Source organism: Carcharodon carcharias, chromosome 7, assembly GCF_017639515.1.
Source record: "Carcharodon carcharias isolate sCarCar2 chromosome 7, sCarCar2.pri, whole genome shotgun sequence".
Lineage (NCBI taxonomy): Eukaryota > Metazoa > Chordata > Chondrichthyes > Lamniformes > Lamnidae > Carcharodon > Carcharodon carcharias.
This window is the reverse complement of record NC_054473.1, coordinates 115,690,454-115,717,825: the sequence shown is the minus strand read 5'-3', so window position 1 is coordinate 115,717,825 and position 27,372 is coordinate 115,690,454. Positions and strand designations below refer to the sequence as shown.

The 27,372-nt window shown below is 47.8% G+C and overlaps 1 protein-coding gene across 1 annotated transcript in view; it reads left to right on the top strand.

Moving 5' to 3' along the window:
• Positions 1-585: 585 nt before the first annotated feature.
• exoc3l1 (exocyst complex component 3-like 1) overlaps positions 586-27,372 on the top strand; it is a 295,672-nt gene continuing 268,885 nt past the window's right edge. Inside the window, exon 1 of the mRNA XM_041192273.1 lies at positions 586-643. Coding sequence (XP_041048207.1) covers positions 610-643 — 34 coding nt within the window. The 5' untranslated portion in view covers positions 586-609. The remainder of the gene's footprint in view (positions 644-27,372) is intronic.

Genomic DNA, 27,372 nt, shown 5'->3' with positions numbered 1-27,372 from the left:
TTTACCCAAAAGCTTAAGTTTCTTTCTCCCTCCTCAGATGCTGCCTAACCTGCTGAGCATTTCTACCATTTTCTGCTTTTATTCCTGCTTGGGTGGACGGTTTTGAAAGTGAGGATTGATCACTGCATGGTGGATTTTGCATGTCCTCATAGCTCACCATCTGAAGGGTTTTTAATGTGTGTCACTGGCTAACCAGGAGGGATTTGTAATGTGTACATGTCTAATACTTTGGTAACAAAGCTGGGAGTGGACAGTTTGATGAGGGGACCGGGAATGTTTAGTCCAAGTCTGTCCCTGGGTTTTGAGTGGAGTCGATATGGAGATACAGCCGAGCCGAGTGGCTGCAGAATGAGAGTCGGTTGGACGCCTTTGCTGGCGGCTTGTGGCTGACTCACCTCTGTGTTTCAGGATGTCCACTCCGGGACTGTGAGCAGCAGTCTGACGGATCGCTCTCCGTCCCTGCCATCGCGAAGTAAACTGGCACAGGAAGAAAGACCATCCCTTGGTCTCCTTTCTCCAGCTCCTCCCCTCGTGGTGTGAGCACAGACAGTCCCAGCCTGCTAATGACCACTCGCTAACATCCAGAGCCTGTCTACGGCAGAGCAGGCAATGTCTGCAGAGGATAGCAATGTGAAGAGACAAGGTAAGGAGCAGGCTGAACTGGCAGTCAGCATCAGCGATTCTGATCATCCTCAGCTAGTGCTTTGCTCGGATCTGGGAATGCCTGTAAATCCGCCCATAGAGTGTTATAACACACTGCGCCTGGCCGACAGTGCGTCGTTAAAGGGGGGGTTGGGGGGGCGGCGGGTGGGGTGTGAAATCATTTAGGAACGTTAACGGTTGCGGACTGATTAAGTAGCATTTGGATCGTATCTGCGAATGTGACATCTCTTAATCCGCTACTGTTAAGGAACATTGTGCTGTGAGCGGGTCACCCTCCCTAGCTCAGCAAGTCTCGATATCCATTATCTTTCAAAGACTTTCCAAGCTACTTGTGGCAGATTCGCGTCCCCGTTTCCCTCTCTCTTGCTCCCACCTCAGTTTCCGAACACTTTTCTGTTGTACTACCTTGATCTATGTCTGGAATCATCTATACATTAGAGCGCGTTTATCGAAAAGACGGTTTGATGTCAACATGGGATAGGTGTTGGAGGTGGGGGATGCAGTTGAAGCGGGGAGTGTGGGCTTTTCGCAACTGACTTAACCTATCTGCTGTTCAAACTGTCAGATCTGTAATAATAGCTGTAATGCACAGATTTGTATTCCGACAACATTTCCCCGCAGAAAGTTGTTTTGAGATGTAAGCACAGCGGTCGTTTCGCACTAAACCGGATCTCATACGGCAAGTGAGTGATGTATTTTTGAAAGGTTCTGCTTGGGGTGGGGGGGGAGAAAGAGGAGTGTTGGTTAAAACATTAAATGGGGTCTTTAGCATCTCCTTAATCAGGGCTCGGTTTCATCTCATCCGAATGGCAGTACAGCAATTCCCTGTGTACTATATTGAAGATTATATGCTGGGTCCTGCAGTGAGATATGCGAATGAGTTCGGGCCAACTGAGACAAACTGACACAGTCTGCTATTTTCTAAAGATAGACAGGAGCCGCGACGGAAACGTATGCATTGTATTATCGAGGAAAGAGAATGGCTTCACTAAGGAGTGGCCAGGATTAGATTCGTTCTCTTTCGAGTTGATTTCAGCACTTGTTAAGTAGTCATCATGGACCATTAGTTAATATGAGGCAGCAAACACGTTGTTAAATGAAACGTTAAAATCCTAATTCGAAAACGAAAAAGCATTAAGTGCTAGAATGTAGAAATGCATATTTTATATTCACCCTTTCATTCAATAAGAGATTAATGAGCACCGAGACGCACAGTATTAACTGATTGAGAACTTCAATTTATTATACAAATTGGCGGAGCACATCAGTACGTAATACTTATTAATGGGGCAACCAATTTACAGCACCTGTTGATTCAGCACCCAACTTACAGTTCCTGTTGGTAATCCAAATCCATTATACTTACTTACCGAGTAGCCAAACACACAGTACTTAGTAATGGAGCCTTCTAACCTGTTGCACACCTAGTTGGAGGACCCAACTTGTAGTATTTATTAATGGAGTGCCTCATTATACAGTACTTATTGTTGGAACAGCCTGACTTTTGACACTTGCTCAATCCTTAGTCAATTGGTGCCCACAGAGTAGCTAAGCAGACATTATATATTGGTGGACATATTGTACTACTGATGGACTATCTAAACCGATAGTACTTATTTCCAATTGACTTCACCTCTAGTTTTTTTTTGGGAAGGTAGTTCCTGAATTCCACTACCTTTGGCATCACCTCTGGCCTCGCTCTAACTGTAAGGTTATGTCTGGACTCTCACCAGAGGAAATAGTTTCTCTCCATTTACCCAATCAAATCATTTAATTATCTTAAGCACCTCAATTAGATTACCCCTCAACCTTGTATATTTAAAAGGAATACAAACCTATAACTTTGTCTCCTAATTATCCCCCTTATCATTTTGGTAAATCTGTGCTGCACCCCTTCAAAGGCCAATATGTCATTCCTGAGATGTGGTGACCAGAACTGAATGCAATGCAGCACTGTAAACAGAACTTTGTACTTCTGTAACATAACTTTAACCTTTTTGCATTCCATTCAACATGGAATAAAGACCAATATTCCATTAGCTTTTTAAGTTTTTTTGTACCTGTCCACTAGTTCTTAATGATTCTTGTGCTGGAACTTCTAATCTTTCTCTTTATCCATTGTTCCTCACTTTTCATCATTTAGAAAATTCTCTGATCTATCTTCCTTTGGTTGAAAGTGGATGACTACATTTTTTCACATTGAACTCTAACTGCCAGTTTCACCCACTCACTTAATCTATCAATGTCCCTTTGCAATGTTCTGTTCCCATCTACACTATTTACTGTGCCTCCTTATTGTTGTCAGGAAACTTCATCCAAGTCATCTATAAGGGTAGTGAAAATGTGAGGCGCCAGTACAAGCCCCTGGCTGACACCACCAGTCACACCCTTCTACTACTGTACATACCCCATTATGACACTATCTTCTCCCTCTGAACCAGTTCACTATTCCACCCAATAGGTTGCCTCCAGTTTGATGCACCTTCATTTTTGTTAATGGTCTCTTACATGTAATGTTCTTGCCTCCTGGAAGCTCATAAAAATAACATCTATAGACATGGCTTTATCACCATGTTAGATACCTTGTTAAAGAATTTAACTATGGTTGTTTGACATGACTTACCCTTTATAAATCCATGCTGGCTCTCTCTCAGTTCAGATTTATTCAGATATATTCAGTCATCCTGTCCCTGAAAAGACATTCTTGTAACTTCCCCACAACTGACATCAGACTAATAAGCCTATAGTTTCCTATTTATTCCTCTTACACTTCTTGAATAATAGGGTGACAGACAATGTCTGAATCAAGAGAGTTTTGAAAAATCATGACTAACAGTTCACCTACTGTCTCACCCACTTACTTTAATTCCCTTGAGGTGGGAACAGCAGGCCCTGGAGATTTGTCCAGCTTTAATCTCATTAACTCCTCAGTCACTACTTTATTTATATTGAATCCAGTTAGTTCCGGCCCTTGATTTATTTTTTGTTTTCCTTGCATCACTAATACTTTATCCTCATCCTCTCCTGTGAAGGCCCACAAAGTAGCTGCTTAGTAAATCTGCCATTGTCTAATTTCCAATTACAATATCATCTGCACCTGTCTTTAAGGGTCACATGACTCTCAGGCATTCTGCTTCACTTAATATATTTATAAAAATCTTTCGTGTTGACCTTGATGACCTCCCATAAGTCTTTTCTGGTATTCTTTTTTGCAGCTCTGACCATTTTTTTGTATTCTTTGGCCGTTCTTTATATATTTTCCAGTCTGCAGAATCTCTCCTATTCATTGTCTTTGAAAAAGCTCTTTCTTTGAGTTTTAGACTAACTCTCGCTCCTCTTGCTGACTAAGGTGTTTAATTACACAAGTACTGGGAGACCTCTTGCCCTTTTGGAATATGTACAGGTCTTGTTTTCTACCAAATACTTTTCAATCACCTTCCATTTTCATCTATCGTTTTATCTGTTAATAGTTCTGCACAGTCTACTGTGCATTGCTGAAAAAAGAGACATGTCAACGTTTTTTCTTTTTGTACATCAGGACACTTTGCAAGAATACCAATACAAGGAGAAAACAAGAAATTATACTGTATGTGGAAAGGAATTGTTGCTCTCCCCTTATGTTGGTATTCTTGCAAAGTGTCCTGATAACAACTTAGACATGCCCCTTTTTTCAGCAGTACTCAAGTTCTGTTCCACCAAATGACAGTCTGCTTTGGCAATTCCTACCTCAACTCTTCAAAGCCAGCTTAACTTAAGTTTAAAACTTTTGATCTTTTAATAATATGGAATCTCAGTTCTGTTCAGTATATGTTTCATTTTCTGACATACAGTGATAAAATAGGCACATGTATAGTTAGCATGCATGATGGCTGAAGGAGTTTAATGCACCACCTGGTGAGGTTGATACAGACAAGTTTTGAGTTAGTTATTCGCCTAGCATCCCCAAAGTTAGATTCGGCAAAGTCAGGGTTTTTGCTCCTGATCACTATCCAGTGACTCCTGCTAGAAATTTTGCATATTTGGATGTTAGCTGATGATAGGAGTGGGCTCGACTGTGATGCTCCACACAGTTGAATGGCTTCCTAATAATTGCTCCTTAGATATATTTATGACAGTTATTTGGAGGATGGCTGACATCCATGGAACTCAGACGTAGTGAAAACAGCACCCTGAGGAGAGGAGGGCCTGGTAATTAATGACATTGGCATGTGCACAGCAGCAGTGCTAGACTGTACACAGCACAGGATGTCTCAAATGCCTGCTGACAGGAGAATATTGGATGACTTTGCCAAGGGCTGGTGCCATCTGTACCCGTATCATACCCCAACTGCCATTATCAAATATTGTATCTCTCTTATTCTGTCTCTCACACTCATTTTCTTTCAATGTCTTTCTCTGTTCCTTCTGAGTCTTTGTCTTCTTTTCTCATTCTCTCCCTCTTTTTAGTGTTTTTCTCATATTGTCACTCCCTAAATCACTTTCACTTTTTTTCCCTTACATACTTTCTCTCCCCTCCGCACTTTCACCACCCTTTTTCTCTGCCCCCTCTCAATTTCTTAACCACTCCCTTGCTCATTTTTATCCTCATCCTTTCCCTCTCTCATTATTTCTTTCACCTCTTTCTCACAACCTCTCATTCTTCCTTTCTTCTCCTTCTCTCTCCTTGTTTAATTTTCACTTTAAAGTCTCATCTGAGGGACAGCAGCTCCGACAACGCAGCACTCTGTCAGTGGTGAATGTCAGCCTAGATTTTTGTGCTTAAGTCTCAGGAATGTGAGTAACTACTCATTTGAAGTGTTTCGGCACTGACCTTCGCAGAGTGAGGACACATTGTGGGAACTTGGGCATAAGCTCAATTTTTCATCCACCACAGTTAATATGGCAGCCAGGCTCCCACTCCCAGGTGTGCAAAGCCAAGGGTGCTAAATGTGCCCCCCTAATCTGAGTAACAGCCATATCAGCTCCTCATTCTCCCCATACAGGCAGTTCCAAACGCTTTCTCTTTATTTTTAATTCTTTCATGTGGGCATCACTGACAAGGCCAGCCAGCATTTGGTGTCCTTCCTAATTGCTCTTGAGCAGAGCAGCTTGCTAGGCCATTTCAGAGAGCAGTTAAGAATCAACCATATTGCTGCGGGTATGGAGTCACATGTAGGCCAGGTAAGGAGAGCAGATTTCCTTCCCTAAAGGATATTAGTGAACTAGGTAGCTTTTTATGACAATTGATGGTAGTATCATGGTCACCATGACTGAGACTAGCTTTATATTCCAGATTTATTAACTGAAAAATTAAATTCCACCAGCTGCCATGGTGGAATTTGAATCCATGCCCTAGGAGCATTAGCCTGGGCCTCTGGATTACTAGTTCAGTGACATTACCGCTGTGCCACCATTTCCCATTTATCATGGATACTGTGTCCTTTTATGAAGCATAGATAGTCAAAGAATTGAAGTATTATGATGATTCTCAAAGGCAGAAGATTAATTCAGCAATGGTAAATAATCCATATCCTTTAATACGTTGCTAAGCTGTCATCACTGACCTTTGCAGTCCTTCTGCTCGATATCGATCTTTGCTGGAGAATGATTTCAGCACAGGATGATTTCATTTGCACTGAGTGATGCATTGCTTCCAGCAGGCTGCCAATGAGTTACTTCATTGCTGATTGCCTGCTGAACATGCAGGAGCTGAAATCGTTTGCTATTGATGAAGTGACTGCTGTGAGGTGTGTGACTGCCCTCTGCCTCACTTCATATCCTGAGAGGGTTTGTGTGGGGACAGTGGGATACAGGGGGTTCAGCCCTGGCTGTTCAGCTCTAGAAGCTGTTTTTGCATCCAGTTCACACTGACAGAGATGTAAGCTTCCATTATGGTCCTGACTCACTCCCTGTTTTGTGTTTAGATAAAAGATGTCTTCTGTAGCAAAAACAAAAAATGCTTGAAAAACTCAGTAGATCTGACAGCATCTGTGGAGAGAGAGAGATAGATAACATTTTGAGTCCGTATGACTCTTCTTCAGATCTAAAGGGATGTAGAGATGTGGTGAAATATATACTGATTAAGGGGGGTGGAACAGGTAAAGCCGGATAGAAGGCCAGCGATGGGTGAAGGCAAAGGAGAGACGGCAAAAGATGTCATAAACAAAAGGTCAAAGAGTTGTTATTGGTGGTGGTACTGGCTAAAGAAGGTGCTGATGGTGACATTAAGAAAACAAAATGTGATAATGGCCGGACCAGGGTAAGCACTCTGGAAAGTGACAGATGGTCCTAATGGGGGAGGGGAAGGTGGTGGGAAGGGAGATCGAAAATAGGCCAAAAGCAGGGGATAAATGAATGAATGAAAATGGAAATATATTTTTAAAAATAATAATGAAAATAAGTGGGGAAAAAATTAATTAAAATTTTAAAAAATAAAAATGAATGTGAAAAACGAGGGATGAAAAAGGGGGATGGGAATGGAGGAGAGAGTTCATGATCTGAAGTTGTTGAACTCTATGTTAAGTCCGGAAGGCTATAGAGTGCCTAGTTGGAAGATGAGGTGCTGTTCCTCCAGTTTGCGTTGAGCTTCACTGGAACATTGCAGCAGGCCAAGGACGGACATGTGGGCATGAGAACAGGATGGTGTGTTGAAATGGCAAGCGGCAGGAAGGTCTGGGTCATGCTTGCGGACAGACCGAAGGTGTTCCGCAAAGCAGTCACCCAGTCTGTGTTTGGCCTCCCCAATGTAGAGGAGACCACATTGGGAGCAGTGAATGCAGTAGACCAAATTGAGGAAAGTGCAAGTGAAGCGCTGCTTCATTTGGAAGGAGTGTTTGGGCCCTTGGACGGTGAGGAGTGGGGGAATAAAGGGGCAGGGGCATTAACAACTCTTTGACCTTTTGTTTATGACATCTTTTGCCATCTCTCCTTTGCCTCCACCTATCGCTGGCCTTCTGTCCAACTTCACCGGTGCCACCCCCCCTTAATCAGTAGAGATTTCGCCACATCTCTACCTCCCTTTAGATCTGAAGAAGAGTCATATGGTCTCAAAACGTTATCTCTGTCTCTCTCTCCACAGATGCTGTCAGACCTGCTGAGTTTTTCCAGCATTTTTTGTTTTCTTTTCAGGTTTCCAGTATCTGCAGTATTTTGCCTTTATTTTGATGTCTTCCATAGTTGGGCTGATTCTGTGCCCTTTTATGTGGGCCCAGGATGAACAATTGTCGCTAAGTTATGATCTCTATCTTTGTTACCTCCTCTAGCCCTACAACCCCTCTGAGATCACTTCCCTTTTTGTGCATCCCCCATTTATTTTCTTCCACTATTGGTGGCTATGCCTTCAACAGCCCAGGCCCCAAACTCCATAATTACCACCCTAAACCTCCTGCCTCTCTCTAATCCTTCTGTATACTCTTAAATGCACCTCTCTGATCAAACCTTTGGTCATTTGTAGTCCTAATATCTCCTTATGTGGATCAGTATCAAATGTTGTCTTCTAACACTTCAATCAAGCAGCTTGGGATGTTTCATTGCGTTAGAGGTGCTATACAATTTCAAGTTGCTGTTGTATGTATAGATAAGTGTTGCAAAGTTGCAGTCCCAGACAGTACTTAACACGTTGAGGGTACATAATGATAATATAAATGCAAAAGCCAATGCTCCATCAATTAGTTTAAAGAGTCAGATAGTCCTGTGGGCCCAATGATTGTAGCAGTCAAATTCCCAAAATCAGCTCTAGGCAAATGAATCTCTGCCCTAGAAGTGTAAATTTATAAATCTTAACCCGTACTGCACAGATAAAGTGAGATGCCCAGCATGTCTTTTCTTTTCTGCACTGTCAGGACAATACAGACAGGCTAAAATAAGAAATTCAGGTTTATTTACAGTTTGAATAATACACTGAAGTGGTAAAACACAGCAAGGTATTTAAAGCACAATGGCAGACTTACAGAATTCATAAATGTTGCTAAATTTTAAAAAAGAGAGAGTCCAAAATTCTGTAGCTCTTTTTTGTTGCTTCTGATGGAGTATTTGACAGGAGGTACATGAAACAGGATCCTTACAGAGTTCTCTTGAGCCTCATCACCTTGCAGGTGCAGTGTGAGGCATAAAGCCATAGAACCATGATGGTGTTCATCAATTAAATGTTAGCTGTTACCTTGATGTTAAAAAAAGTACTTTTGAATATCGCAAGACTTCTTCTCAGGCCATTGAGTTATTAACCTACTTTTAACACTTAAGTAGATGTGAGGATAGATTTTCATGTTCATAGCCTTAGCTGACTGGACCAACTGCCTCTTACAGAACCATCTGGTTTTCATACTGTTGTAATTAGTAGAATGAAAACCAGGTGAGTTCTCCAATAATGGCAGATCCACTCTGCCACATTATCACCCAGACCAATGTGAAAATCTATCCCTAGGTATGAAGTGAGGTCCCTGGTCATTTGTTTGCTTTGACACCCAAAGACATTTGAAGCCACAATTTTGCCTGTTTGGCATGAGATGAGCTGAAGTACAATCATTTGATTAGCTGAAGTTCACAGGCTAGAGTGATTTTGTCCCAAAGCCAAAATTTGTAATCCTCATTGTTGAATTTTGGTAAGGGGAGACGATGTCCATTTAAACTCCAGCTATTTTGTAAACTGCCTCAAATAATGACATGGATTTTCATATTTGTCAGAGAATGGAAGTTCTCCTTTTTCTTCTTTGAATGTCCCTGTAAGGATCATACATGAAGTGCATGTCAGTTTGGTTTCTACTTGGCCTAGTGCTAAATTGTCCAAAACCAATTGATGTCAGAAAGGAATCAGGGGATTAGATTTTCTCATGGGCTTTGGGACCCCAACATCAAGATCAAATAGGGATCCCGGACCCTCACTTACTGTCAGCGCATCCGCCAGTGTAATCCTCCCAGATTCAGGCTCCTAATTGGGCCTCCAATTTCAAAGACCTATTAAAGACAGCAGGTGGACTCGCAATACTGCAGGCCCCATCAGAGGACCAGCAATCCTGAAGCCTCAGCAGTGCCTCTGGGAGAGGTTGGTGCTGCTAAGGCAAGTCGGGGACCGTGGAGGGATCTCAACATGGAGGCACCCTCGGACACAGCACTTAAAAGTAAAACTTTTAGGGTCAAAGCTAGTAGGTCCTTTGAAGCAGAGGGAAAACCCCTGTGGGGGTGCATCCTTTGGGCCACAGGTGTTGCCTTTTCTGCTGACTGACCCCACACCCCCGCTTCAGGGCATGAAGCCTCGGTTCCAATGACCACCCGCCTGCCGCGGGGAAGCTGCCTCCATTGAGCTGGCAGCCTCTGCTTGTGGTGGGCATCTGCTCTGCTGTGGCAAAATGCTGGTGCAGCCAAAAATCTGAGGTACTTTGCCCATAATTGACTTAATTGGTTGCCCACCTCTGTAGTGCAGGCAGCCAATCCAGGTCCTCATCCACCCATGGGAAACTTTCAGGCAGTGGGAATGCATTGGAAAGCCATTCTGAAGCAGCTCCCCCTTTTTATCCCATGCACCACACCCCTACCCCCACCCCCACCTTGACCCTGCCTGCAAGCCTACCATCATGAGGTCACAAAAATTCAGCCCAGGATGCAGGAAATAAAAATACCATAGAGGTTGCAGTAGGTGGGGCTCTGTTCGGAGGTTAGAGGTACAAGCATTTGGATCTAACCCATGTTATACCTAACCTGGGATCCACTTGATGCTGACAGTAATTTACTAACATAGTGTGGTGCAACATGTTAAAATAATTCTGAAGTGGAACAAGGGTGGGAGGAAGAAGGAGCCTACAATGGGTTGCAGATCATCTGTTTATTCCAGTGGTTATGCTTGGAGTGCTAAGTAATGACTCTAGTATCTTGGACTGAACGTGTTTTCTCTATCTTGTGGTGTATGAATAATGGAGTTTGCTGTTAAGTGACAGCGCTGAGTGCTCAGAAAATTGAAGAGGTGCCTCTGATTGTAAGGTAATGTGAGCATGTTTGTTCCAGAGCCTCATTTTCTATAAATATATTCCAGGATGTTGCTCACACTGCTGCTGAGAAGTCTCCAAACTGAATGTAACCTGTGGTGTTCTTACCCTCTGTGCTTCAGCTCCTGTCATTGAGCATGTTAAATTACCAACCAGCTCCTGTGCTACAATATATTTTCAGCATCAAATACCAATTTGAAGTGAATCTGCTACATCAAAGCTCAGCCCTAAGGTCAAGGAAGGAATAGGGCAAATATTCACAAGAGCAAAATACTGCAGATGCTGCAAAGCTGAAATAAAACAGAAAATGATTGAAGTACTCAGCAGGTCAGGCAGCCCCTGTGGAGAGAGAAAAACAGAGGTAATGTTTCAGATCGACAACCCTTTGTCAGAACTGGGAGTACTTCAAGATGTAGGCAAAGCTGGTATAGGAGGAAGGAATGAAAAAGAAAGTCTTTGTAAAGTAAAAGGCAGGCGATATTAAGTGACAAAAGGAGTGATGGTGCAAGGCCAAAAGAGATGGTAATGGAAAAAGTAATGAAACAAAAGATGTGTCAAGAGGAGGTATAAATGGGAATAGCAGAATTATCATCAATAGCTGCCACCCAAATATAAAAACACAAAAAGAAAAGAATGGGATCAGTGATTATGATCTGAAATTATTGAATAAATGTTGAGTCTGGAAAGCTATAAAGTGCTTTTCCTTGAGATTTCATTGGGCTTCATTGGAACAATATTGAAGGCCGTGCATAGGGAGGTCAGAGTGGAAGTGGCAGAGAATTAAAATTCCAGACCTCTAGAACAGATGGACTGAATGGAGGGTTCTGCAAAGTGGTCATCCAATCTGGGTTTGATCTCCCAAGTATGGAGAGCTCTGCATCGGGAGCAGTGAATACAGGATACTAAACTATAAGTAAAATCGCTGTTTCACCTGGAAGGGATGTTTGGGACCTTGGGGAGTGGGAAGAGAGGAGGTAAAAAGGTAGGTATTGCATTTCCTGCTCTTGCATGGGAAGTTGTGGTGGGAAGGAGAATGGGTGTTGGGGGTGATTGAGGAATGGACCAGTGTCACAGGGGGAACAATCCCTTCAAAATACTGAAAGAGGGGAGGATGTGTTTCGCGGTGACATCACATTGGAGGCATCAGTACTGACAGAGGATCATCTGTTGAATGTGGAGCCTGGTGGGGTGGAAGGCCGAGGACAAGGGAACGATCACAAGGGTAACCATTTACGCTGGACTATAGTAGGAACCTAAGATAAAAGCAAAAAACTGCGGATGCTGAAAATTCAAAACAAAAATAAAAATACCTGGAAAAACTCAGCAGGTCTGACAGCATCTGCAGAGAACACTGGTAACATTTCGAGTCCATATGACTCTTCACCAGAACTAAGGAAAAATAGAAAAGAGGTGAAATATAAGCTGGTTTGGGGGGTGGGGGGGTGCGCGTGGGACAGGTAGAGCTGGATAGAGGGCCATTGATAGGTGGAGATAACTAAAAGATGTCATAGACAAAAGGACAAAGAGATGTTGACACTGGTGATATTATCTAAGGAATGTGCTAATAGGTGACATTAAGGGTAGAAAGCAGGACGAGCAAGGTACAGATAGCCATAGTGGGGGTGGGGTGGGGGGAAGGGATCGAAATAGGCTAAAAGGTAGAGATAAAACAATGGATGGAAATACATTTAAAAATAATGGAAATAGGTGGGAAAAGAAAAATCTATATAAATTATTGGGAAAAAGGAGAATCGGAAATGGGGTGGGGATGGAGGAGAGAGTTCATGATCTAAAATTGTTGAACTCAATATTCAGTCCAGAAGGCTGTAAAGTGCTTTGTCAGAAGATGAGGTGCTGTTCCTCCAGTTTGCGTTGAGCTTCACTGGAACAAAGCAGCAGGCCAAGGACAGACATGTGGGCATGAGAGCAGGGTGGAGTGTTGAAATGGCAAGCGACAGGGAAGTCTGGGTCAATCTTGTGGATTATCTCCACCTATCACTGGCCCTCTATCCAGCTCTACCTGTGTTCCCCACCCCCCTCCGCAGATGCTGTCGGACCTGCTGAGTTCTTCCAGGTATTTTTATTTCTGTTATAGTAGGAACCTACCCGTAGAACAAGCAGGGCTGATAACAGGATGACAGGCACCTGAAGCTATGACTCAGCTCATAGCTGCAGATTCTCTGTATTGTATGGTGTCAGGTCTGAGGTCTATAGGAACAGAAAAACAGAAAGAGGCTATTTGGCCCCTTGAGCCTATTCCACCATTCAATGGCTGAATCGCAACCTAACTCCATATACAGGCCTTTGTCCAGTATCTCATAATATCTTTGGTATTAATCAGTCTCCATGTTCAATTTAATAATTGATCCAACATCAATTGCCATTTGCAGAAGAGAGTCCAAGTTTCTACCACCCTTTGTGTGAAGAAGCGTTTCTTAACTTCACTCCTGTGAGCTCCTGCTCTAATTTGTAGACTATACCTCCAAGTCCTAGACTCCCAATAAGCGGAAATAGTTTCTCTCTACCTACCCCATCTCCCCTTAACACCTTGAAAACTTAAATCAAGTCAACCCTTAACCTTCTAAATTCAAGGAATAATGGCCTTAGTTTGTTTAATCTCTCGTTGTAGCTTAATCTTTGGAGTCCAGGTATCATTCTGTGCTACACTCCCTTCAAAGCCAATGTATCCTTCTGAAGGTGTGGCACCCAGAGCTGCTCATAGTAACTCCATGTATGGTCTAAACAGGGCTTTGTATAGCTGAAGGATGACTTCCACCTTCCATGTATTCTAGTCCTTGAAATATAAAGACCAGCATTCTATTAGCATTTCTGATTATTTTCTGTTCATGCCATTTAGTCCCCCAAGTCTGTTTGGACCTCCACTGCTCCACTGTTTCTATTCACCAGTTAGAAAGTCCCCTCCATTTGCCACAGTTTTCTACATTCACTTAATCTATCAATACACCTTTGTAACTCTTTCGAGTACAAACACATTTCCATCTGTTCCTATTCAGATGAAAATTACATTGTTTCATAGTTTGCCATTGTGAGATTTGAACTCTTGATCTTGGGGTTATGAGCCCAGTACCATAACCACTTGGCTATTTAGGCCAAGCATAATACACCTTTGTAATTTTAAACTTCCACCTACCATGCTAATAATGCAGCCTATGTGTCATCAGCAAATTTGGATATGTGGCTTTCTATCCCATCATCTAAGTCGTTAATGAACACAGTGAATAGTTGAGGCCCCAAAACAGATCTTTGTGTGTCACCACTGGTCACATCCTGGCAATTAGAGTATTCGCCCTCTATATCTACTCTCTGCTCTTTCCACTCAGCCATTTTCCTAAGCAGGTAAATAATTTGCCTTCAATTCCATGAGCATCAAATTTACCTGACATTCTCTTATGAGGGAGTCTATCAAATGCCTTCTGGAAGTCCATATAAATAACATACATAGATATTCCCCTCTCCACCACATTAGTTAGCTCTCAAAAAAAAATTCAATCATGTTTGTCAGGCATGACCTTCCCTTTACAAATAATTGTATACGTGACTCACATAGAGCACCAGTTGGAGTTATTAACTCTGATTAGACATTTCCTAGAGGTTTCATAACAAGACTCTGGGGCAGAAATTTTTGTCTCATGGGTGGGCGCGCTCCCACTCGAAAGGGAGTGAAATAGTGAGCGATGACGTTGGGCGAGTGTCCCAACATCATTGCACACCCTTGTGATCTTTCGGACAGCGGGCACACACGAGAGGTGGCAGCGCGCCCACTGACAATTAAGAGGCCTATTAAGGCCCTTAAGTAATTAATTAAGTTGCATTTTTCACTGCCCGCTTAACCATTCGGTTGGTGGGCAGGCAAATAGGCCAGGTGGCCTTTGCATTTTTAATAAAAGGTTATCCATGGGCAGAATGAGGTTTCCAACAGTTACTAAAAGAAAAATTTTAACACCCTTTTTTACATGTCCCTCTTCATGTGACTGAGTCATATGTGGAGACATGTTTATATCATATGTAAAAAGTTTATGTATTGGCGCAAGGGTTGCCAACCCTCCAGGATTGTCCTGGAGCTTCCAGGAATTAAGGTCATTCTCCTGGACACCGTGGCTCTGTGCATGCTGCCCCACACATGCGCACACTTCAGCCCCCACCCCAGCAGCACTGAGGCTCCTAGCACACCTTTCACGGTGGCTGGCCGTTACTTGGCCAGCCAGTGTGAAGTTGCGGTTGGAGCCCGATCACAGGTGGCGTTTGGTCTCATGGCTATTCCCAGGCCTGTCTGCCGTGCCCGCCTGACGAGGGGAAAATTCTCCCCCTAGTCTCTATTTGCCCCCCCCAATGAAAACAACTTATTCCCACTCCAATACTTTTTTATAACTGCTAAATGAAAGTGTTCAAAAGTTTTTTTAAACACCATTTTTCTCCCAAAATTACCAGCATGCAGGAGATCGATCTTAATTCCTGGAAGCTCCAGGACAATCCTGGAGGGTTGGCAACCCTTGCGCCAAAACAAAATTCAGAAGCACTTTGAGCCCAAGTAGCAATCCTGATTTTCAGAGCTCGACTAGATGGGTATCTCAAAAGGGGCCCTCTCGCTTCAGCCTAGTAAGAATATTGTTCCCCCTGAGAGGCACTGTTCTTCCTTTGTTTTTATTCATTCACAGGATGTGGGCTTCACTGGCTAGGCCAGCATTTATTGCCCATCCCTAATTGCCCTTGAGAACGTGATGGTGAGCTGCTTTCTTGAACTGCTGCAGCCCATGATCCTGAAGGGTCATTCTTAATATTTGACTCTCTCCTTCATTGGTTTCCAAAGAACTCATCGTGCCTCAAACCCTTTCTGTTGTAGAAAACAGATATGGGGGCAGTGCTAAGGACACCTAATGTCTGCAGCCCACATTGGCAATGGTGGTTTCTGGTGCATTAGAGTCCAGGATTAGGAACATTCTAAGTCATGGAAGAAGGACAGTGCACCTTGACACAGCAATCCTTGAGTCACCTATTTCTACTTGGCATCCTTTGGGATTAAACCATGAATGAACGAACCCCAATCAATAATCCTCCTATTTCACAGGGATTGAGAATGGACAGTTCTGTGTACTTAGGGTTTAAATGCACACCATATTCTACCTAAAAATTAAAACCTACTCCCCATCTGATTGAATGAGCGCAGCTCCAATGACGCACAAGAAGCTTGACACCATACAGGATAAAGCAGCCTGCTTGATTGGCACCCCATTCACCACCTTAGACATTCACTCCTTCCACTGCCGATACACAGTGGCAGCAGTGTGTACCATTTACAAGATGTGCTGCAACAACTCACCAAGGCTCCTTCAATAGCACCTTCCAAACCAACGACTTCTATCACCTAGGAGGACAAGGGCAGCAGACACATGGGAACACTACCACTTGCATGTTCCCCTCCAAGTCATACACTATCCTGACTTGGAAGTATATCGCCGTTCCTTCGCTGTCACTGGGTCAAAATCCTGGAGCTCCCTCCCTAACTGCATTGTGGACGTACCCACACCACACGGACTGCAGCAGTTCACCACCATCTTCTCAGGGTGCTGCTCCTTATATCTCTGGGCCTCCCTATTTGGGCAATGGGGTGTTGTTAGAACAGGGATCCCAGCCATTATGCAGCTGACTCTTTCTGGAAAGTGCAGCCGTGCATGTACTTGATCAGAATTCAGCGGAGTGAGGGAATGGGCTTGGCTATGATGCCCCCTATAGTAGGATAGCCTAATGACAATCATTTGCTAAATTCACTGAAACAGTGGTCGTTCGGCTGCAGTGTGGAGATTGGCCAGCAGCATTGAACCCATCACTCACCCTCCCACCATCACCCAGAATGGTCAGCAGTGTGAGAAGTGAATCTCAGTGAAATAGAATCCCACATGACAGAATATTATTCCAGTTTGTGGCCTATAGACTTTTTTGGACGTGAGGAAGGAGAGCCAACCTCCTCGCACTCCTTGCATTGACCTCCACTTGGTGGTAACATTGTTCCCTGGTGTGTCTCTCTATCAAGTTCTCCCATTGTTGAATGGGGCCTGTTCATTCTTCTCCAGTCCCCTCCCCCACCCACCTCCTCAGATGACATATCATATGGCTGTCACTGTTACAAATTCAGTCAGATTACAGAGCAACAGGAAACATGGCTGAATGCTTTGATTATGTACTAACAGCCACGTGTCTGCTGTGAGCTTGGATCTGTGGAATGGACATCAGACAGCCTGTGACGTGAGGTTCCCATCCCCCTCGCTCAATGACTTTGGTAGTCAGTGGAGTACTGAGCCACACAGGGACATTTTGATGTTCTAACCTGTGCTGAGCCTTGGCTTGTGTTATTGGGTGGCGGAGGGAGCGGGTGACAATTAACCTCATTAACCTGAGTTAGAGAAGGGAAACTCAGCCAGGGTTCCTGCACCAGATATCTCTGCAGTGGTTCCTCCTGGCAAGTGGATACCAGGCTCTGTTGGGGTGCCCTCCATGGCCAAATAGTCTGCGGCACTGTTTGAGCTAACACATTATAAATGGTCATCAGTTTTCCTACGACTTTGAAATTCAAGCTTGGTGACATCTGGCCACCTCTTCTGGATTAGTCTCACCCTCTACCCCATCCCTCTCCACCTTGCTTGCTTCACCCGCTCTAAGGGCCTTGACCCTTCATGTTGGCTTAGTACAGTGAGAGAAATGAGTCAGCGCCTTCAGGAAGGGAGGAAACTAGAGAGAAATAATTATAGGGAAAATAAAAGAAACATGTCAGATTCACACACACAAAAAAAGAGAAAAATGAGAGGATGTTGAGTTAGTCAGAATTATTTTTAAACTGGGTTTTGAAAAGTCAGATATGATTTCCTCTCTACTGATTGTAATCTATTGTTCTTATAGCTCTTAAAGGTTTTTGTTTGCTATTTCAAATTAAATCTTCAGATGTTTTATCGTTCAAGACCTAGGCCTCCCAAAGCTGTTAAAATGTTTACATAAATGCACACTTTAACTCAGCCAGGTATCAGGCCAAAGAACATTGCTCTCTCTGGGGAATTGCATGGCAGCGATCTCTACATCTTAGCCTATCCCAGCTGGACTTTCACCTCTGGAAGATTGTGGCACTAACTTGAGCACCTAATATATGTCCCATCAAGGATGACACTTACTGAGGGACTGCTGCGTTGCCAGAAGTATCCATCATTCAGACAAGGCACTAAATCATGGCCTTGTCTGTTTGCTTGGTTAAGGATCACATAATACAGAAGAGTCGTAGAGCTATTACAATACGGAAGGAGCTCATTCGTCTCATCAAGACCATGCCTGCTTTCTGTAGAGCAATCCAGTCAGTCCCATTTCCCTATCCTATCCTTGTAACCCTGAGTTTATTTACCTTGTGCCTGCCCAATTTCCTTTTGAAATCATTGAATGTCTCTTCTTCCACTATCCTCGTAGGCAGAGAGGTCCAGTTCATGTGCACTCATGCAAAAAACATCTTCCTCATATTCCCCCCTGTATCTTATGCCCAAAACCTGAAATCTGTGTTCCCTAGTTCTTCTCAATCAGCTTTTCTTTTTCAATGTCCTCTAAACCTGTCAGAATCTCGTACACTTCCATCATAGGATCCCTAAATCTCTCTGCTCAGTCACAGTTCCTAGCGTCACATCATTTGGAAAATGCTCTGATCTATCTTTTAGAGATATTAGTTGTGTCTCAGTGGATAACATTCTCACCACTGCATCAGAGGTTGTGGGTTCAGTGCCACTCCAGCAACTTGTTAGAAAAAAATGTAGACTGACAAGCCGATACTGAGGGAGAACTGCACAATCGGAGAGTCGGTACCAAGGGAGCACTGCACAGTCAGAGTCAGTACTGAGGTAGCGTTGCACTGTCAGAGTCAATACTGAGGGAGCACTGCACTGTTGGAGTCAGTACTGAGGGAGCAGTGCATTGTCAGAGAGTCAATAATGAAAGAGCGCTGCACTGTCAGAGTCAGTACTGAGGGAGTGCTGCACTGTCGGAGTCAGTACTGAGGGAGCACTGCACTGTCGGAGTCAGTACTGAGAGAGCATTGCATTGTCAGAGAGTCAATATTGAAAGAGTGCTGCACTGTCGGAGTCAGTACTGAGGGAGCGCTGCACTGTCGGAGTCAGTACTGAGGGAGCGCTGCACTGTCGGAGTCAGTACTGAGGGAGCGCTGCACTGTCGGAGTCAGTACTGAGGGAGCGCTGCACTGTCGGAGTCAGTAATGAGGGAGCACTGCACCGTCAGAGTCAATACTGAGGGAGCACTGCACTGTCAGAGGGTCAGTACTGAGGGAGCGCTGCACTGTCAGAGAGTCAGTACTGAGGGAGAATTATATTGTCAGAGAGTCAATATTGAGGGAGCGCAGCACTGTCGAAGTCAGTACTGAGGGAGTGCTGCACTGTAGGAGTCAGTACTGAGGGAGGACTGCACTGTCGGAGTCAGTACTGAGGGAGCACTGCACTGTCGGAGTCAGTACTGAGGGAGCGCTGCACTGTTGGAGTCAGTACTGAGGGAGCGCGGCACTTTTGGAGTCAGTACAGACGGAGCGCTGCACCGTCAGAGTCAGTACTGAGGGAGCGCTGCACCGTCAGAGTCAGTACTGAGGGAGCGCTGCACCGTCAGAGTCAGTACTGAGGGAACACTGCACTGTCAGAGTCAGTACTGAGGGAGCATTGCACTGTCAGAGTCAGTACTGAGGGTGCACTGCACTGTCAGAGAGTCAGTACTGAGGGAGCATTGCAATGTCAGAGAGTCAGTACTGAGGGAGCGCTGGACTGTCGGAGGGTCAGTACTGAGGGAGCGCTGCACTGTCAGAGATCAGTACTGAGGGAGCATTGCATTGTCAGAGAGTCAATATTGAAACAGCTGCACTGTCAGAGAATCAGTACTGAGGAAGCACCGCACAGTCGGCAAGTCAGCACTGAGGGAGTGCTGCAGTTTTGGAGCGTCAGTACTGAGAGAGCACTGTACTGTCAGAGATGCGCTGAATTTTCAGAGGGTCAGTACTGAGGGAGTGCTGTACTGTTGAAGGGTCAGTACTGAGGGAGAGCTGCACTGTCAGAGAGTCAGAACTGAGGGAGCATTGCACTGTGGGAGAGTCAGTACTGAGGGAGCGCTACATTGTCGGGGAGTGAGTAATGAGGGAGTGCTGCACAGTCGGAGTCAGTACTGAGGGAGTGTGCACTGTTGGAGTCAGTAGTGAGAGAGCGCTGCACTGTGGGAGTCAGTACTGAGGGAGCGCTGCACTGTGGGAGACAGTATGAGGGATCGCTGCACTGTGGGAGTCAATACTGAGGGATCGCTGCACCGTGGCAGTCAGTACTGAGGGAGCGCTGCGCTGTGGGAGTCAGTACTGTGGGAGCGCTGCACTGTGGGAGGCAGTACTGAGGGAGTGCTACACTGTGGGAGTCAGTACTGAGGGAGTGCTGCACTGTGGGATTCAATACTGAGGGAGCGCTGCACAGTCGGAGTCAATACTGAGGGAGCGCTGCACTGTCGGAGTCAGTACTGAGGGGGCGCTGCACTGTCGGAGTCAGTACTGAGGGAGCGCTGCACTGTGGGAGTCAGTACTGAGGGAGCGCTGCACTGTCGGAGTCAGTACTGAGGAGCGCTGCTCTGTCGGAGTCAGTACTTAGGCAACGCTGCACTGTCGGAAGGCCAGTACTGAGGGAGCACAGCACTGTCGGATGGTCAATACTGAGGGAGCGTTGCACTGTCGGAGGGTCAGTACTGAGTGAGCGCTGCACAGTCGGAGGGTCAGTACTGAGGGAGCGCTGCACTGTCAGAGGGTCAGTACTGAGGGAGCGCTGCACTGTGGGAGACAGTATGAGGGATCGCTGCACTGTGGGAGTCAATACTGAGGGATCGCTGCACTGTGGCAGTCAGTACTGAGGGAGCGCTGTGCTGTGGGAGGCAGTACTGAGGGAGCGCTACACTGTGGGAGTCAGTACTGAGGGAGTGCTGCACTGTGGGAATCAGTACTGAGGGAGCGCTGCACTGTCGGAGTCAATACTGAGGGAGCGCTGCACTGTCGGAGTCAGTACTGAGGGAGTGTGCACTGTTGGAGTCAGTAGTGAGAGAGCGCTGCACTGTGGGAGTCAGTACTGAGGGAGCGCTGCACTGTGGGAGACAGTATGAGGGATCGCTGCACTGTGGGAGTCAATACTGAGGGATCGCTGCACCGTGGCAGTCAGTACTGAGGGAGCGCTGCGCTGTGGGAGTCAGTACTGTGGGAGCGCTGCACTGTCGGAGTCAATACTGAGGGAGCGTTGCACTGTCGGAGGGTCAGTACTGAGTGAGCGCTGCACAGTCGGAGGGTCAGTACTGAGGGAGCGCTGCACTGTCAGAGGGTCAGTACTGAGGGAGCGCTGCGCAGACGGAGTCAGTACTGAGGGAGCGCTGCACATTCGGAGTCAGTACTGAGGGAGTGCTGCGCTGTGGGAGTCAGTACTGAGGGAGCGCTGCACTGTCGGAGTCAGTGTTGAGGGAGCGCAGCACTGTCGGAGTCAGTACTGAGGAGCGCTGCTCTGTTGGAGTCAGTACTGAGGGAGCGCTGCACTGTCGGAGGGTCAGTACTGAGGGAGCGCTGCACTGTCGGAGGGTCAGTACTGAGGAAGCGCTGCACTGTCAGAGAGTCACTACTAAGGGAGCATTGCACAGTCGGCAAGTCAGCACTGAGGGAGTGCTGCAGTTTTGGAGCGTCAGTACTGAGGGAGCACTGTACTATCAGAGATGCGCTGAATTTTCAAGGGTCAGTACTGAGGGAGTGCTGTACTGTCGGAGGGTCAGTTCTGAGGGAGAGCTGCACTGTCGGAGTCAGTACTGAGGGAGCGTTGCACTGTTGGAGTCAGTACTGAGGGAGCGCTGCACAGTCGGAGTCAGTACTGAGGGAGCGCTGCACTGTCGGAGTCAGTACTGAGGGAGTGCTGCACTGTTGGACGGTCAGTACTGAGGGAGCGCTGCACTGTTGGAGGGTCAGTACTGAGGGAGCACTGCACTGTCAGAGGGTCAGTACTGAGAGAGCGCTGCACTGTCAGAGGGTCAGTATTGAGGGAGCGCTGCACTGTCGGAGAGTTACTACTAAGGGAGCATTGCATTGTCAGAGAGTCAATATTGAAAGAGAGCTGCACTGTCAGAGAGTCAGTACTGAGGAAGCACCGCACAGTCGGCAAGTCAGCACTGAGGCAGTGCTGCAGTTTTGGAGCGTCAGTACTGAGAGAGCACTGTACTATCAGAGATGCGCTGAATTTTCAAGGGTCAGTACTGAGGGAGTGCTGTACTGTCGGAGGGTCAGTACTGAGGGAGAGCTGCACTGTCGGAGTCAGTACTGAGGGCGCGCTGCACTGTCGGAGTCAGTACTGAGGGAGTGCTGCACTGTCAGAGTCAGTACTGGGGGAGCGCTGCATTGTGGGAGTCAGTACTGAGCGAGCGCTGCACTGTTGGAGGGTCGGTACTGAGGGAGCGCTGCACTGTCGGAGGGTCAGTACTGAGGGAGCGCTGCAGTGTCGGAGGGTCAGTACTGAGGGAGCGCTGCACTTTCAGAGAGTCAGTACTGAGGGAGCATTGCACTGTGGGAGAGTCAGTACTGAGGGAGCGCTACATTGTCGGGGAGTCAGTAATGAGGGAGCACTCCCCGATCAGAGAGTCAGTGCCGAGGGAGTGCTGTACTGTCAGAGTGTTAGTATTGAGGGTGCACAGCATCGTCAGAGAGTCAGTACTGAGGGCGTGCTGCACTGTCAGAGAGTCAGTACTGAGGGAGCGTTGTACTGTCAGAGCGTTAGTACTTAGGGTGCACTGCATTATCGGAGTGTCAGTACTGAGGGCGCACTGTGCTGTCAGAGAGTCAGTGTTGAGGGAAGGCTGCACTGTTAGAGTCAGTACTGAGGGAGCACTGCACTGTCAGAGTCAGTACCGAGAGAGCACTGGACTGTAAGAGTCAGAACCGAGGGAGCGCAGCACTGTAGGAGTCAGTAGTGAGGGAGCGCTGCACAGTCGGAGTCAGTACTGAAGGAGAGCTGCACAGTCGGAGTCAGTACTGAAGGAGCGTTGCACAGTCGGAGTCAGTACTGAGAGAGCGCTGCACAGTCGGAATCAGTACTGAGGGAGCGCTGCACTGTGGGAGTCAGTACTGAGGGAGCGCTGCACTGTGGGAGTCAGTACATAGGGAGCGCTGCGCTATGGGAGTCAGTACTGAGGGAGCGCTACACTGTGGGAATCAGTGCTGAGGGAGCGCTGCACCGTGGGAGTCAGTACTGAGGGAGCGCTGCACCGTCGGAGTCAGTACTGAGGGAGCGCTGGACTGTCGGAGGGTCAGTACTGAGGGAGAGCTGCACTGTCGGAGTCAGTACTGAGGGAGCGCTGCACAGTCGGAGTCAGTATTGTGGGAGCGCTGCACTGTGGGAGTCAGTACTGAGGGAGCGCTGCACTGTGGGAGTCAGTACTGAGGGAGCGCTACACTGTGGGAGTCAGTACTGAGGGAGCGCTGCACTGTGGGAGTCAGTTATGAGGGAGCGCTGCACTGTTGGAGTCAGTATTGAGGGAGCGCTGCACTGTCGGAGTCAGTACTGAGGGAGCACTGCACTGTCGGAGTCAGTACTGAGGGAGCGCTGGACTGTCGGAGGGTCAGTACTGAGGGAGCGCTGCACTGTCAGAGATCAGTACTGAGGGAGCATTGCATTGTCAGAGAGTCAATATTGAAACAGAGCTGCACTGTCAGAGAATCAGTACTGAGGAAGCACCGCACAGTCGGCAAGTCAGCACTGAGGGAGTGCTGCAGTTTTGGAGCGTCAGTACTGAGAGAGCACTGTACTGTCAGAGATGCGCTGAATTTTCAGAGGGTCAGTACTGAGGGAGTGCTGTACTGTTGAAGGGTCAGTACTGAGGGAGAGCTGCACTGTCAGAGAGTCAGAACTGAGGGAGCATTGCACTGTGGGAGAGTCAGTACTGAGGGAGCGCTACATTGTCGGGGAGTGAGTAATGAGGGAGTGCTGCACAGTCGGAGTCAGTACTGAGGGAGTGTGCACTGTTGGAGTCAGTAGTGAGAGAGCGCTGCACTGTGGGAGTCAGTACTGAGGGAGCGCTGCACTGTGGGAGACAGTATGAGGGATCGCTGCACTGTGGGAGTCAATACTGAGGGATCGCTGCACCGTGGCAGTCAGTACTGAGGGAGCGCTGGACTGTCGGAGAGTCAGTACTGTGGGAGCGCTGCACTGTGGGAGGCAGTACTGAGGGAGTGCTACACTGTGGGAGTCAGTACTGATGGAGTGCTGCACTGTGGGAATCAGTACTGAGGGAGCGCTGCACTGTCGGAGTCAATACTGAGGGAGCGCTGCACTGTCGGAGTCAGTACTGAGGGAGCGCTGCACTGTCGGAGTCAGTACTGAGGGAGCACTGCACTATGGGAGTCAGTACTGAGGGAGCACTGCACTGTCGGAGTCAGTATTGAGGGAGCGCTGCACTGTCGGAGTCAGTACTGAGGAGCGCTGCTCTGTCGGAGTCAGTACTGAGGCAACGCTGCACTGTCGGAAGGCCAGTACTGAGGGAGCACTGCACTGTCAGATGGTCAATACTGAGGGAGCGTTGCACTGTCGGAGGGTCAGTACTGAGTGAGCGCTGCACAGTCGGAGGGTCAGTACTGAGGGAGCGCTGCACTGTCGGAGTCAGTACTGAGGGAGCACTGCACTATGGGAGTCAGTACTGAGGGAGCACTGCACTGTCGGAGTCAGTATTGAGGGAGCGCTGCACTGTGGGAGTCAGTTATGAGGGAGCGCTGCACTGTTGGAGTCAGTATTGAGGGAGCGCTGCACTGTCGGAGTCAGTACTGAGGGAGCACTGCACTGTCGGAGTCAGTACTGAGGGAGCGCTGGACTGTCGGAGGGTCAGTACTGAGGGAGCGCTGCACTGTCAGAGATCAGTACTGAGGGAGCATTGCATTGTCAGAGAGTCAATATTGAAACAGAGCTGCACTGTCAGAGAATCAGTACTGAGGAAGCACCGCACAGTCGGCAAGTCAGCACTGAGGGAGTGCTGCAGTTTTGGAGCATCAGTACTGAGAGAGCACTGTACTGTCAGAGATGCGCTGAATTTTCAGAGGGTCAGTACTGAGGGAGTGCTGTACTGTTGAAGCTTCAGTACTGAGGGAGAGCTGCACTGTCAGAGAGTCAGAACTGAGGGAGCATTGCACTGTGGGAGAGTCAGTACTGAGGGAGCGCTACATTGTCGGGGAGTGAGTAATGAGGGAGTGCTGCACAGTCGGAGTCAGTACTGAGGGAGTGTGCACTGTTGGAGTCAGTAGTGAGAGAGCGCTGCACTGTGGGAGTCAGTACTGAGGGAGCGCTGCACTGTGGGAGACAGTATGAGGGATCGCTGCACTGTGGGAGTCAATACTGAGGGATCGCTGCACTGTGGCAGTCAGTACTGAGGGAGCGCTGCGCTGTGGGAGTCAGTACTGTGGGAGCGCTGCACTGTGGGAGGCAGTACTGAGGGAGTGCTACACTGTGGGAGTCAGTACTGAGGGAGCGCTGCACTGTCGGAGTCAATACTGAGGGAGCGCTGCACTGTCGGAGTCAGTACTGAGGGAGCGCTGCACTGTCGGAGTCAGTACTGAGGGAGCGCTGCACTGTGGGAGTCAGTACTGAGGGAGCGCTGCACTGTCGGAGTCAGTACTGAGGAGCGCTGCTCTGTCGGAGTCAGTACTTAGGCAACGCTGCACTGTCGGAAGGCCAGTACTGAGGGAGCACTGCACTGTCGGATGGTCAATACTGAGGGAGCGTTGCACTGTCGGAGGGTCAGTACTGAGTGAGCGCTGCACAGTCGGAGGGTCAGTACTGAGGGAGCGCTGCACTGTCAGAGGGTCAGTACTGAGGGAGCGCTGCACTGTGGGAGACAGTATGAGGGATCGCTGCACTGTGGGAGTCAATACTGAGGGATCGCTGCACTGTGGCAGTCAGTACTGAGGGAGCGCTGTGCTGTGGGAGGCAGTACTGAGGGAGCGCTACACTGTGGGAGTCAGTACTGATGGAGTGCTGCACTGTGGGAATCAGTACTGAGGGAGCGCTGCACTGTCGGAGTCAATACTGAGGGAGCGCTGCACTGTCGGAGTCAGTACTGAGGGAGCGCTGCACTGTCGGAGTCAGTACTGAGGGAGCACTGCACTATGGGAGTCAGTACTGAGGGAGCACTGCACTGTCGGAGTCAGTACTGAGGCAACGCTGCACTGTCGGAAGGCCAGTACTGAGGGAGCACTGAACTGTCAGATGGTCAATACTGAGGGAGCGTTGCACTGTCGGAGGGTCAGTACTGAGTGAGCGCTGCACAGTCGGAGGGTCAGTACTGAGGGAGCGCTGCACTGTCAGAGGGTCAGTACTGAGGGAGCGCTGCGCAGACGGAGTCAGTACTGAGGGAGCGCTGCACATTCGGAGTCAGTACTGAGGGAGTGCTGCGCTGTGGGAGTCAGTACTGAGGGAGCGCTGCACTGTCGGAGTCAGTGTTGAGGGAGCGCAGCACTGTCGGAGTCAGTACTGAGGAGCGTTGCACTGTCGGAGGGTCAGTACTGAGGGAGCGCTGCACTGTCGGAGGGTCAGTACTGAGGGAGCGCTTCACTGTCGGAGGGTCAGTACTGAGGGAGCGCTGCACTTTCCGAGAGTCACTACTAAGGGAGCATTGCACAGTCGGCAAGTCAGCACTGAGGGAGTGCTGCAGTTTTGGAGCGTCAGTACTGAGGGAGCACTGTACTATCAGAGATGCGCTGAATTTTCAAGGGTCAGTACTGAGGGAGTGCTGTACTGTCGGAGGGTCAGTTCTGAGGGAGAGCTGCACTGTCGGAGTCAGTACTGAGGGAGCGTTGCACTGTTGGAGTCAGTACTGAGGGAGCGCTGCACAGTCGGAGTCAGTACTGAGGGAGCGCTGCACTGTCGGAGTCAGTACTGAGGGAGTGCTGCACTGTTGGACGGTCAGTACTGAGGGAGCGCTGCACTGTCGGAGGGTCAGTACTGAGGGAGCACTGCACTGTCAGAGGGTCAGTACTGAGAGAGCGCTGCACTGTCAGAGGGTCAGTACTGAGGGAGCGCTGCACTGTCGGAGGGTCAGTACTGAGGGAGCACTGCACTGTCAGAGGGTCAGTACTGAGGGAGCGCTGCACTGTCAGAGGGTCAGTATTGAGGGAGCGCTGCACTGTCGGAGAGTAACTGCTAAGGGAGCATTGCATTGTCAGAGAGTCAATATTGAAAGAGAGCTGCACTGTCAGAGAGTCAGTACTGAGGAAGCACCGCACAGTCGGCATGTCAGCACTGAGGCAGTGCTGCAGTTTTGGAGCATCAGTACTGAGAGAGCACTGTACTATCAGAGATGCGCTGAATTTTCAAGGGTCAGTACTGAGGGAGTGCTGTACTGTCGGAGGGTCAGTACTGAGGGAGAGCTGCACTGTCGGAGTCAGTACTGAGGGCGCGCTGCAATGTCGGAGTCAGTACTGAGGGAGTGCTGCACTGTCAGAGTCAGTACTGGGGGAGCGCTGCATTGTGGGAGTCTGTACTGAGGGAGCGCTGCACTGTCGGAGGGTCAGTACTGAGGGAGCGCTGCAGTGTCGGAGGGTCAGTACTGAGGGAGCGCTGCACTTTTAGAGAGTCAGTACTGAGGGAGCATTGCACTGTGGGAGAGTCAGTACTGAGGCAGCGCTACATTGTCGGGGAGTCAGTAATGAGGGAGCACTCCCCGATCAGAG